This window comes from Larus michahellis, chromosome 3 (assembly GCF_964199755.1).
Source record: "Larus michahellis chromosome 3, bLarMic1.1, whole genome shotgun sequence".
NCBI classification, from domain to species: domain Eukaryota; kingdom Metazoa; phylum Chordata; class Aves; order Charadriiformes; family Laridae; genus Larus; species Larus michahellis.
The window spans coordinates 14,109,927-14,123,834 of record NC_133898.1 but is presented as its reverse complement, the minus strand read 5'-3'; the positions used below and the strand labels follow the sequence as shown (position 1 = coordinate 14,123,834).

The 13,908-nt window shown below is 38.3% G+C and overlaps 1 protein-coding gene across 5 annotated transcripts in view; it reads left to right on the top strand.

Annotated features, from left to right (window-relative positions):
* Positions 1 to 13,908, top strand: part of CFAP61 (cilia and flagella associated protein 61) — a 122,009-nt gene that overhangs the window by 27,685 nt on the left and 80,416 nt on the right. For all 5 annotated transcript variants that reach the window (XM_074578697.1, XM_074578698.1, XM_074578700.1 and 2 more), the window contains 6 exons: positions 99 to 138; positions 2,065 to 2,204; positions 6,296 to 6,422; positions 7,266 to 7,343; positions 8,546 to 8,752; positions 11,456 to 11,590. In XM_074578697.1, the coding sequence (XP_074434798.1) occupies positions 99 to 138; positions 2,065 to 2,204; positions 6,296 to 6,422; positions 7,266 to 7,343; positions 8,546 to 8,752; positions 11,456 to 11,590 (727 nt within the window). The remainder of the gene's footprint in view (positions 1 to 98; positions 139 to 2,064; positions 2,205 to 6,295; positions 6,423 to 7,265; positions 7,344 to 8,545; positions 8,753 to 11,455; positions 11,591 to 13,908) is intronic.

Genomic DNA, 13,908 nt, shown 5'->3' with positions numbered 1-13,908 from the left:
GAATAAATGTTCCTTGCACTTATGGGGGTGTAAATATCGAAATGTGTAGAATCTGTCTGATACGCACTTCATTTAACAATGTTTACTCTTGGTTGCAGATCGCTGGATTTTTTGCATTATGTTTTCAAGCTTTTTCCAGTATGTATAATTAAAGTTTTAAAGTTTGTATGCATGATGGGACGTAGTGCAGTTGTCAGCCAGAGTATTTAGATATGATGCGCAAATAAGTCAGTGACTCACAGGAGTATGGCTGGTTACCCTGGGCTGGTACCCTGAGGAGTTTGACTCCTCTCCTTTTGGACTGCTTTTGGACTTTATATATTGTGTACAAAAGTCCTTTGTTTATGTTCCGTAGGGACTTTTCAGAGATGCAGATTTAGAAAGCAAATGTTTCAGATTCCTTTAAAAACATGTGTAGACCCAGACCGTACCTAAATTAAAAATAAAGTCAGGGAAGATGCATTAAAGGAGATGGAGTTACAACCTAGAAAACAGCAGTATTAAGGAAAACCATGGTATTTACCTATAGCCTAAACAGTGTCACTGAAGGTTCATGTTTAGGGCAAAGCTAATGTGCAGCGAATAAGGATGTGAATTTACAGTGCAGTAGCTATTTCACACTAACATCCTGTGTGATCAGTCTTTATCTGAGGTAACAAAGTCCACTTTGAGACATTCATAATGCACACTCACTACAGCGCATTGTAAATTCACGCTACAAATTACTGCATGGTAGCAGCCCTTAGAGACAGGTCCTGGTGACCAGAGATACAGACTTGGCCCTAAATATCAGCATGTTCAAAAAATTCTGCTTACTACCAAAGAAAGTTCCCAGAGAAAGTGAATGCAGAAAACATTTCAAATCTCTAAGTAATTTATCCATCCAACAATGCACCTGTCACTCCTTGAAACAAAATGTCATCTTACTACACCAAGTGCAGTAAGAAAAATTAATCATATATGTACTTGGAGAAGAAAAGGAGTGAGATTCAAATAATATCTTTCTACTGAAAAAAAGCCATAGGATAATTGGCCAGAGTAAACCAATTAAACATCTTCCGTCTCTCTTCCAGAGAGACTTTGGAGTCTCTCAGCATGTATCATGCTGCATGAAGCATCTTTCTGAATTGTCAGAGTTCTCCAATGTCCCTGTGTGCAGTGAGATTATTTTAAAACATGTATTCAATAAAAAGGGATGGGAGAGACTGGTGGAAGGGAGTGCTTTAACCATTTGAATGGATAAAGTTATTTGTGGCATGCAGTTTTACCTCCCAATGATGCCCTCTTTCATCTGAGAGCATTCAATGGAGATTCCTGCATTCCTTTGCACCTCTGCAGCCTTTACAGCACAAGTGTCTGAACAATTACATTGACTGCCAATACAGTGTGTCTGTAGCGGATGCATGCCAACGGTGCCAAATTTGTGACAAGCCGGACATCACTGTACGTATATAAACTTGCATTCATCGAGTCTACTGTGCATGCAGCACAAAGTCGATCTGTGCGTACACACTGGCTGTTTGTTCAGGATTTTAGGACATACTGCTCTAGTTGGTGGTCTCACTTTGCTGCAAACATGCAAAAGATCCCGGACAGACATACATTGTCCTGAATTTTCACTGCAGAAGAATAGTAAAAAGGACCTTTTAAGGGAAAAGGTTAGCCCTAAAGGTGAGAGCAAAGAGAGAATATTACTGCTAGGCAGTTGGCCTAGATGATCATTGTAAGTCCCTTCCAACTGAAATACTGTATTCTACTGAGGAGGAAAGGGAGTGGGGGAGACGAAACGAAAGGACCATTAGAGAATATCAGGATATTAACTAATAAGTCTTTGCAATGGGAGCTAAAAGACCTGTTTCTGTGAGCCAACTTAATGTTAAGCTCATCAGTAACTTTGTGCTGCCCAGGCAACAAGCCATCTAGGTAGAGCAATACTTGGACCGCATAGATGTTGTAAGCACTGCATTCAGTTTGTTTTCTTTCTGTTCCTTCTAGTCAGAAGCTTTTGTGTAAAGATTATGTTGAGATCACTAAGAGCCTTTGTTATCTGCAAATCTTTTTTAGGACAAAGACTTCTGTGTCATCCTTGTGCCACATCATGTACCAGAGTTCCACCTTATTCAGAGTTTTGTTCGGGTTGTCCCTTCCTGTACCTCCAAACTTGGTCATGAACTTTATGTGTTCCACCGTGCGGGATTGCTCAAGTGAGTCATGTGCCTCGTGACAACAAATTATATACTCTGAACTACTTTTATGGAATATACTTACATCATCCAACCTAGCACCAGATGGGTATTCCTTCGTGTTTTGGTTTGAGGGCCTAAACCATGACACTTAGCTATCTCAGAAACCTAATATTCTGCACAGTATGGCGTAACATCTTGCAAAAATGGTAACCTGAGTCCCCAAAACAGTATGGTTGAATATCACAGGACTGTGCCTGGAGCAATTAGGAGTGGAGCTAAATAACTTAGTCTTCAGCAGCATTACTGCAGCTGTTTTGCTTCCTGTTCTGGAGTGAATCCTAAGCCTACTCACATGTATCTTCACACAGCACTCTTCTAGACAGTGTAGAAACAGCCATATATTTTAACTGAAATAAAGTACTTAGTGACATGATTTTTAGTGAAATGAAAAATGAGATAACTAAAAATGTTAAAGCAAGCAGTCTTCTGACTGCCAGTATTTATATATAGTTTCCTTTAAGTAAAAACAAAAAGTGCAATGAGTGGGTTCATTTAAAGTTTGTATGTAGAGTACTAACTTAATGAAGATGAACATTGGTACGGACAAGTAGCTTCTTCAAGATCCCTCGTGTGGACCAATGCCAATAGAGAAACATGGTGCAGTGTTTGGCCCTTTGGATTTGAGTCAGCTTGCGTAACATTGAAATCTCCACCAGGCTTTCAAGTATCATTCTTGGAAACATGGTATAACTCTCTTAAAAGAAATGCCGTAATGCATTTCTGGAACACGCAGAACACAGCAAGTAACCTCATTGCTGAGTATCTATTTTATATAATTTATCTCTTATTTTTTTGCATTGAATCTTTTATTTCATGCCTTTCAATTTATGTGTTACTCTGAATGCTTCTCTAGTTTGAATCACTGGTGAACTGGGACACAAAACCTCTCTTGCTATGACTTCTGTTACATGGCATGAGTTTTCCAATGCTTTGTTTGTATAACAAGCCTAAACTGGCCCAAAGACCAAGCTTAAATTGTGGCACAGTTAGAGATTTTCCGTTGTGTGTGTGTCTTAATGTAGCTAAATATTGCATGGTTTCAGAGAAATACTTCTGTTTGAATTGCATACTTAATCACCTTTGATGGTATACAAATAGCTCATGCAGGAGCTGGCCAGCTACTCTTGGACCTATGCAAAAGGTTTTTACCATGGGATGAAATTGGGCTTCTGTGTACTATGTAAGAATCCAGCTGGCTGAAGAGACAGCCACTGGAGTAATTCCTGTTAATCTCAGTCACAGCTGTTCAGTAATCCGCCAGTAGGATTGGTAGTCATATGTCCTCTTGCAATTTTGGTCAAAATTAAACTTGTTATAAATTTTTTTAAAAAAAAACCAAACCTTACAATTCTGACTAAATTGTGCATATTCCAAATGATACAAGCCCTTCCATGAAAGCAGAATAGGGTCATTAGTAGCATTTTCCACCGTCCCCATAGCTGTGCAAAAAAGTAAGGAAAAATAGTCTTTCATGGAGGTTTGGGACCAGAAAAGCAATAGAAGAAACCAGATGAAGCTTTTGGAAAGTTTCTGAAGAGCAAAAAACTCAATGCACAGCAGCAGATACTCTCTTAGATAAAACCAAAATATGAAAAGGTAAAGATCGATACATTGTACTTGCACCAAGGGCTTTTGAAAAGCATGTGAGTGAAAAGGAAGTCACAGAAAATGGATTAAAAGAAAAACAGGGGTAAGAAGATGGGAATATGAAGACGTGAAAGGGCAAAATCAGAAGAGGCACAGGCACAAAATGCAATACTGATTAGTAAAGGTTGTAAAAGGAGTAAGAAAAAGTGTTAAGTACACAAAAAGCAAGAGCGCAGCAAATGGAAGTATAGGTCTGCTACTTAACAGTGAAGGAGAAAAAATAACAGATGACAAGGCATAGGCTGAAATGCTTAATGGATACTTTTGCTCAATTTTCACTAAAAAGCATAATAATAATAATAGCGTCCTGGTCTCTGGGCAGTCAAAGGAATTGGGCATCTAGAATGAGTTAATTCATCACTGGAAGATAAATGAGCACAAACCTTGGATAGTCCTTCCTACTATTTCATACTAACAGTGGATCTGGTGGTTTTGTTTATTTAAAAAAAAAAAAACAAACAAAAACTTCAATTTTTTGCATATTCTTTTTTTCTCATATTAAAAATGCAGTTCATTATTGGCACAACTACCTTCTCTTCGACATGGGTGGGGAGAAAAACGCGCTGAGCTCAGTGGAGTGGCAGGAAGATAGCGTGCTCATGGGTTGCAGAGTGAACCATATTGCTGGTCTTGCTGACCGTCATAGAATCATAAAATGGTTTGGGTTGGAAGGCACCTTTAAAGATCATCTAGTCCAGCCCCCGTGCAATGAGCAGGGACATCTTCAACTAGATCAGGTTGCTCAGAGCCCCGTCCAACCTGACCTTGAATGTTTCCTGGGATGGGGCATCTGCCACCTTTTTGGGAAACCTGTGCCAGTGTTTCACCACCCTCATTGTAAACAATTGCTTCCTTCTATCCAGTCTAAATCTTCCCTCTTTTAGTTGAAAAACCATTACCCCTTGTCCTATTGCAACAGGCTCTGCTAAAAGTTTGTCCCCATCTTTCTTATAAGCCCCCTTTAAGGACTGAAAGGCCACAATAAGGTCTCCCCAGAGCCTTCTCCAGCCTAAACAACCCCAACCCTCTCAGCCTGTCCTCATAGGAGAGGTGTTCCAGCCTTCTGATCATTTTTGTGTTGTCCTCATCACTTCTTTGATCTTGCAATTAACTGTCTGTTGAACTGTGTTAACAAATGTGGAAACTAAGCTGATGCTTACTTAGAAGTTCAGGATTAGTTTCTAATTTGGTAATCGAATATATGCTTTTGAGCACTCAGATAATCGAGTTGAATATGATCAATGAGATTGAGCCGTGAAATTTCCCATAACGTATCAGATATTTGGTAGGTTTGGGTTTTTTAAGGTACTAATTCATTAAAACCATTCATTAAAACCATGTTGCACAAAATCAGTCTCAATGTGACTGTGACTTGGGCTGAAGAACAGCATGCACACATTGAAATTGAAAACAAGAACAAGAGGAATGGAAGTTACACTATATGAATCACAAGTTTTTTAACTGTGGGTGAAATAACTTAATTCTTGGGAATTAAGTTGCAATGCGGTTCCATGAACAGCACTCTTTAAGTCCTTACTATATGAGCCTTGTTTAACCAGGAAGGGTTGATGCCTTTAAGAGACAACACGAGAGATCCTCAGCTGCTGTAGACTGTCACTGTGAAGTAAATTTTTTTCATAATTAGTGGGTGGGAAGATGTTTTGTAACAGAGTGTGTAAACTAGGTAAGTATCAGGATGTTCCTGTCTGTAGCTAACATGTTGCTGGTTATATATATTGCAGACATTTTTATACCATGTCACTGTTGTTTTATTACTTATTGGCAATCTTACATTTATGAGAGGCATTTTATTGATGTAAGGTCCTCATGTATTATTATTTGAAGAACCGAGGCCTAACACAAATGTTCTTGTTGGAGAAACTGATGTTATTGTCTTTCTTTTCTATCTTATCTAAGGATCACAGTTGGCTCTGTTTTATTTTTCATTTTTTATTTTTTATTTCTCCTTTTTTCTTTTTTTCTTACCTTTCTTGGTTTCTTTTCTTTCCTTTTTCCCACGTGTGTCAGTGTGCGGTTACAGGTGCTACTTTCATTTTAAAAGATTCTTTGCCTCCTTTCTCTGCTGGCTCTTACTGTTAGGTGATATATGCGGTTATAGTTAGTCGTTGCTTTGTGGGATTGGGCTGTAGGTGCGTAAAGGCTGAGTGTGTAGTAGTTATAGCAGCATTCTTGAGTTGTCTTATGTAGGTGCTGTGTGATCTTTTATGTTATCACAGAACAAATTAACATACGCATTTGTAACAATAGTCATGTATCAATCAACTTCAACTTCTAAAAGACGCATTCGCTACTTGTAGATGGTGTGGGAATTGTCTTTAATTTGTCACAGAGTGAACTTTTACTGCCTTTTTCCTCTTTTTTTTTTTTTTTTTTTTTTAAAGGTCACTCAATGTAAGAAAGGCAACAACCAATGACATACTTGGTGTCGAAACTCTCATTAAAACCCTTAGCTTGAATGAAAGTATATTGAATGACTTAAAGATATTTACTGTGGCTCGCAGGGATCCAGTGAGTATTTGTTGCAAATATATTTATAAGAGAATGGATTAATACTGGTAAATACATCCAGAATTTATTACATTACTCTAAACTAGTATACTACATATATAGTATGTAGGTATTCAAGTCAGTACCAACAGTCAGTAGAGGCTGTATTCAGCCTGACTTGATAACTATTCTAAACTGTGGCCTATACCAACTACTGCCTTCTCTGGGGACTCCTCAAATGCAGGGACGGAAGCAGGCTGGATGCATTTTTTGGCCACCCGCAGCCTGATTTGCATTGTTGCTTTTTCTTGCATGCACATCCGGTTGTGTGGTGCACATGTACTTGTGTTTTGTTGCATGATGGGGGCCTTTTTGTCCTTCCCATAATGGGGCCAGACATACGCCCATCGGACAGTAGCAAACATCTGCATTTTTGTTACGTAATGGAAAATGCTGCGTAGACAAGAAGCCAAGCACTATCATTACCAATCATACAGCTGTAGGGAAATCCATTTTATACAGCTATTGATGGAGAATATCTGTTTTAATTAATATTCTGTCATAAGATCAGAACTTAACCCAGGACTAAATTACTAGCTGAGCCTATAGCACTCCCGTAGCAGCTAGATCCTAACTGAAACTTTAGTTCAATACAATTCTGTATGGTCAAGAGTCTAGCCATATACACTGTTTAAACATTATGCCTTGAGTTAAGGAAGAGTGGTTAAACTGAGGTAGTGTGTAGAATGTATACTGTGAGGAAAGTATTTTAACTGTGATCGTGTGGTGAAATGCACGGTTATAATTAAAAAGAAAGATTACTAATGAAGTAGGAAATGTGCATATGTTCCTTTTGCCTTGCAGGATGGGACCCCAGTACAGGCTTTCATAGCAGAAGTTTTGGATCAAATAGTTGGCATTTCTGTCATTAGAGATGAAATGGTAAATTATATTTCTGTGTGGTATGAAAAATAAAATGCTTCGCCTTCGACACTAAAGGCTGAGTTTCATGCTTGTCACTATACATTTACCTAACAGAAATTATATACAAAAGATACAGCTTCTATAAACTTTCTTTCTCTCTTTTCTGACTATGTAGACTGTATTATTTCCCTTCTCATAGATGATGATTGACACACAGATGAAAAAAACCCGTCCTATTATTTGCAAGAAGCTGCTGATGCATTCTAAAAAGTATGCCTCCTACATCTCTCTTTGGTTCTTTAGCATTCTGCCTCTAAATATGTTTGTAATCATTTATTTTGCCCTCTGATTTCCGAAGTCAATAAGCAGTTTTGCCTTGTGCACTGTGAAGAGTAGTAGTTGTCCTTCTAGATTGGCTTTCATAACTTTTTTCCCCAACAGTAGATTCTGAGTGATTATGAATCACGCGCTTAACTTCAAAACAAATAAAAAGCATATCCTGTAATGGAATACAAAAAAACCCAAGTCAATATTGCACATTATTCTTGTAAGGCTTACTTTTGTGGCATTCTGCTATTACTGAAAAGGTAGATTTTCAGCAGCTGTAATGCTTTGTCAACAGCTGTAAATGCTCAGTTTTTAAAATACAGAGTAGTCATTCCAGTTTTCAAAAACAGCTCTTAATTATATTAAGAGCATTGAGATAAGAGGATATAGCAATTTCTCTTGATTATATAAATGTGCAAAAATCTGAGCTTATCATTTCAACACGGAAAACTTGTTGGGAGGGCATTTCTCACACATTTCTTCTCTGTAGAAATTGCCTTTTTCAGTTTAAGTTTTGTGAGAGGGCAGTCTAGGCTTCTCTGTCTTGAACTCAGCAAAATAGAGTTTTTTCTTCTTTTTTTTTTTTCTTTTTTTTCCCCCCTCTCCATGAATGTCTATTAATCTGGATCAGATATTATTGTGAAAGGATCAAATATGCATTCCCTGTAAATAAAGGTGGGCAAACTGCAAGAATAGATTTTGATACAATGAAAAGATTTTCAAGAAAAATATATTCAGTCAATGTGCTTTAATTGAGAATAACTCTCAAAGGCACTTTATTTCATTGTTCAAATTTAGTTCTTTAATTGATAGAAAGCAACTCATTGGCACTTGCTAAAATATTGTAAACGCAGTTGTTTCATCACTATTGATTCCAAATTCTTATTTTCCAGGACATTGAGTATATTCGATCACATTACAACATTGAAGATTTTATTCATTTTAATCACCACCAGCAAGAAGAACATGGACATCTCTACCACTTTGTCTTAAATCCTATATTTTGTCACTATACAAAACATTTTCTAAAGGAGATTCTTCGCTTGGCCCACAAATCTTCTCTTTACTATCCTATTTATCCACAGTATGTGGAAGGCACGGTAAGAAGAAAGTTATTTGTGGGCTTTTATGTTAAATATTTTCACCTTTCCTCACTTTGTTTTTTCTCTTTGCTTCTGGGAATGACTGTAAACAGGAATTTTCTTAGCAACCTGCAGTGAATTGTACTTGCTTTTATTCTTGCATGGATGTAGCTATTGTATAGTAGGGTTAGTTGTAAGGCGCTCAGTAGCACACGTGAGTCCAGACTTACCCAGTATCTTCAGGAAGCGTGTGGAGGAGCAGAAATTTGAAGTGCGCTTGGCCTTGGCTCTTTACCTAGTCTGTGAAGGGAGAGAAGCCCTTCCCAGGAGATGTCACCTTCTGAGCTGGGTCACTCTTTGCAAATGTCTGTTTCTCAATTGAATTTAGAGAATCCTAGGGCAACTGTTCTCTAAATGTAGTTAGATGTCTTAAGTTGCGCACATTAGTGTGTTGCCCTGGGAGCAGCACGGTAGAGGAATAATTTGTTTGCTACTTCCTCGCTTGTTTCTAGGAGAAGTATATCTGCTTCTTACTAACATAGGTTCATGTATTGCAATTGCCTTGTGCGTTGTCGGCCCCTTCCATAAATGTGCTGTAGTACTGATAGTCAAGTTTCTGCCCTTTCTTGTCCATTCCCAATACATTGGTTCTAGGATGAAGTAGCGAGCATTCCATATTCCCACTCCTGCTGAAGTAGGACCCTGGGTCTGAGCTGTAAGCTGTAGTTTGGGTTTGACTTTGTTTCTTGCCATTGTGTTGAACGTATAGGCGAAGAACCAAGAAACTCACAACTCATCAACTGAGGAGACCAACATAATAGTTTTTATTTAGGTTTTTTTAACATGTCTATAACACCTGGTATAGCTTTGTCACTTGCAAGTCAGTTACCAATCAGGTTTTAAAGTATAAGGTATAAAGCACATTAAATGTATTTAACAGTGATTTGTATTTCCTGTCATAGTTTAATAATACAACCTGATCAAGTTGTACTCTGTCACACACCACTCAGCTGCATAATGAATTTTGAGAGGTACCGGTTTTTGTTTAGATTCAGGATGAAGCGGAGGGCAGCGAAGAAAAAAGGAATGATGTCACTGGGCATAATGTAGCATGAGTAAATGCAAGGGAACAATATTAAAAACACATCCAGTTGGTTTATAAGAACTCTTCAAAAGTGATTTAGGTACTCTAGACTGTGTTTCATCGAAAGTCAGTGGGACCTAGGCACCTCATTGTATTTGAAAATGCGACTTGTATTTCTGCAAGTGCCACAGGAGAACCATAAGAACCTAATTCTGTGTGAGAAAATCCATTTCCAAGAACGTGACTTGCGGAAGCAAAATAAAAGATTCTTTCAAAAATACTCATGTATGTGCCCTCTTGTCAGTCTCACGTCAGAAAAGGGAACACAAGGTAAAATTTTCAAACATGTCAACTTGTTGATGTGTAGCCATCTAAAGCTACAATCTGGTCCAGCCTAATCACCTAGGCTCCTGCCACCATTAATGGAGAAAACACGGTGCATCCAGAGGGCAGTTCATCCATCGATCACAAGTACCTATCTTAGGATGGAAGGAATTGCCCTCCGGAGATGCTCATCTCACTACTCTCTGGGGGGTGTCTGCATGGCTAGCTAAAGTAAGCACCTAGCTTTTAGATAGTGACTGAGATGAATTCTGTCCTCAGTGACTTAGGTGTTTTTGAAATCACCACTGTTTTTAACATAGGAATTTTGACAGGTTAGACATAGGTACATTTTCAGAAGGACGTTTTTTCTGTGCACTTCTGTGGAGTTTTATTAAGTGTTCTCTTGAGGAACCAATGTCCTTGCGTAGCATTAGGTTCTGAGATTCTTAAGAGGCACTTAGAAAAATGCAGTTTAATGGCACTGGATGGAAGAGAAAAGTTAAATCCTACTAATGATTCCAGTTTTGGTCTATTTCCAGGCTGGAGTTTCTTTAAGTTACTTTAGCTTATTATTGCTTTCTAGTAAGTGGTAAATGTGATATTTTACTCAGTTCTCAACATAGTAACATCAAGTTTTTTCAGTATTTGTGGATGGAATGGTACTTCAGTGTAATTTAGTTTGCATTAATTAATCATTCTCTACTTCCTGTAATACTCTTATTTATTTTTTTCCCCTTTCATGTCATAAATTATGACAGAGGCAGTCATGCTGTAATAAATGGAACACAGCTATTTCTAATGATCCGTGTTATTCACGTTAGCATTAGGGGTTTTGTTCGCTTCAGGTTTATGCCAGTTTATTAACATTTATCACTTGGATGAAATTGACATTTTAGTCGGTATAGAATTTCTATATAAATTCATAGCCATTCTTTGCCAAACAAGCAAAGGTTAGCAGTAAGCAGATAACATAGCTTAATGAGGTCAAATCAAGCTGATTCATGATCACTATGGAGAAAAATATCCTCCTGGGGAAAATACTTGTGCTGAAAAATCCCATAAACCAAACCACTTGTTTATCTGTCATTCCCACAGAGATAGTAATGTAATCACTCTCATAATTATCTTCATTAGTGTCAGGAATTATCTGCAATTCATTCCTCTGCTCTGAGTATGTTTGTTTATTTGCTGATTTTTCTCTCAGATTTAGCCAACTGAGCTAAGAATTTTGTATTTGCAAAGCCATACAACAGACATCTGTGATACACTGTTCTGACATTCTCTCTGCTGAAATATAGATCGCTGTCTTTCAGTTTCAGAATCCCTGTGCCCATTCCCTGACATCTGCCCTTCATTACATGGTTCCCGTGCGACCAAGACGACAGATTGTCTATCCTCTGGAAGAGCTTGGCATAAACGCTCCATCAGAGCAGGTCTCCAAGGATCAGGTGGGTAACAGAAGCAGCAGCAGGCAAGAGGCATAGTGCCAGCTAATGCAGGGTTTGGCAGATGGGATGGCATTACCATCTTAGTGTTGATAGGTTGCTTCTTAATTACATTGAACGTGGTGTCCATACCCTTATGATCCCAGCTTTGCTTCTACACGACCGTTGCTGCTTCTAAGCTTGAATTTCAAATGCATTACAAACAGCAATCACTGAACTATAACAATTACATACTAAATGCTTACGTTTTACCATTATTTTTTCATGACGTTGCTTTTCAAACTCCCAACACATTTTAAAAGTTCTGACTTACTGTTTAGCCCTTCTTCCTGTTAAGTTTTTTTAGGTACGCTTCTGACTATTTCTGTAGAAATTGCTTAAGTCAATTTTATTTTTCCAGTCCCAAAGTCAGGTTTCTTCCATCCATCACGTACCCTCAAAGAACACTTCAAAATATCAAGAATGATTTAACAGCAAAGGAAAAGATTGTTTTCACTACCAAACTGTTCTTATTTGCATAGCACTCGTGCAGTCTGGAGGTTCTACACTAAAACTCTCTTAAAATTTCTTTTGTTAAATAACTTACACCTTACTCTGTCTTACATTTTTAAATAACTAAAATTTGATGTGAAGATGGTTCCTCAGAAGAGTAATGAGCAAAGCTGAAATATTAGAAAAAACACCATTAGTGATGGATACTCTCAGTAGGTAGGTATAATTTCCTAAAGAAACATAATTAGGGAGCTTTATGTCTGCCTACTAACTTCCAGTTGGCTGAGATGGGCTCCCATATAATATTTTTAGTGCTGTCCTTTTTACAGTTAGTAATTTTTGGCATCCAAAACTCTTAATTAGGCAGCAGTTGGCAAAGCAAAATCCAGAACAAGGCTGAGGCCATTGATCTGAGTTTGGCTTTGTTGAACAGTCTTCCCTCAACATGCACATCCCTGCCTTCCTCTTCTCTGCAGAATAAACTATCTGATGCTTTTCTTTAAACTACTTCCTGTTTGATCTTTAAAATGAACTGTTGCTCTCTCACTAGAAGGGCTCATCTCAGTAGTTTTGCTGGAGCTGGAAAATCACAGACTTCCTATGTTTGAGGGATCTGCAAATCTGTTGTCTGGTCCGTTCCCAGGTTCTTCCTGAGGCTTTCTGAGAGTGGCAGGTAGTGAGATAATTGTTTAAAATCTTGGAAGCTTAATGAATTTCTGTTTAATAAAATGTGCAAGATTTTTGCTAACAAAGTTTTGATGAAAAAAATGAAGGCTAGCCACTGTATAAGTATCCATGCATGTGCACTGGCATTAAATATAGTTTTCTGACAGACTGCGTTCTATCAAAACTGACATCTGGGGTTGATCCCTAGGTGGTAACTTGAGGATAAAGCTAGTCTGCTACTGCTGCCTGTAGTTTTCTGAAATAACAAGAATTTGAAACCATACAAAGCTAAATTGACTCTTTGTGAGTGAATGAAATGACCTTTGCCACCATACGTTGGGAAAGCTTTATAACTTAGGAGGTTACCTACCATAGAGGACCGAGTGTACTCGTGAAAGTAAGAAGCCAGTGCTGCTTTCAGATCTTGCATGTTTTGTTAGCTCTGGTAGTAGCCAGGCATAAGGCATTTGCCCTCTCTCTACTCTAATGTTTCAGAAAGGAAGGCTGATCCTTGTCAATAATCTTGCTCTCCCCTGCAAAATCCTGCAGCTAAGTTGCAAATAAAATGAGATGTATTTTATAAAATTAATATAATCAAATTTTATTAGGCACAAAATTATTATACTTCTGCCTTTTTGTAGTGATCAGAAGGCCTGCTCAGACACTATAAACAGAGAGATACAAGCCGTGTTGCAAAGAGCAAAATATCCCACCAAGAACTTAAATGTGACAACTCTGCAAAAGGGAAAGTCCGAGAATTGTCACCTTTAAGAATACTGTGAGACAAGGCGAAACAGATTTTGAGGTAAAGGGGAAAGGGAAAAACAATGGCATAAGGAAAGTGAAGAAGAGAGGGAGAAAAGTGAAAGGCAGACGAAGAGGCTGGAGTAGGAATTAGTGGGAAGTTGTCAGGCGCAAGCACCTGGATAGCAGTAAGGGGAAAATGTCGGCTGTCATCTTTGTTACAGTGGTTTTAAACAAGATAGGGGCAGGATCTTAAAAACTTTGGGCAGCAGGAATTCCAAGTGGTTGAGACTGCTCCTCATTTCTTTAACGCACTTCTCTATTCTAGTTCACCAAGCTTGTTTTAGCTGAGGGGCTTGCCTTCTCATGTCAGAAAGCACTTCTTTCTGACATTAACCCATGCCTGCTTTGTTCCTGGA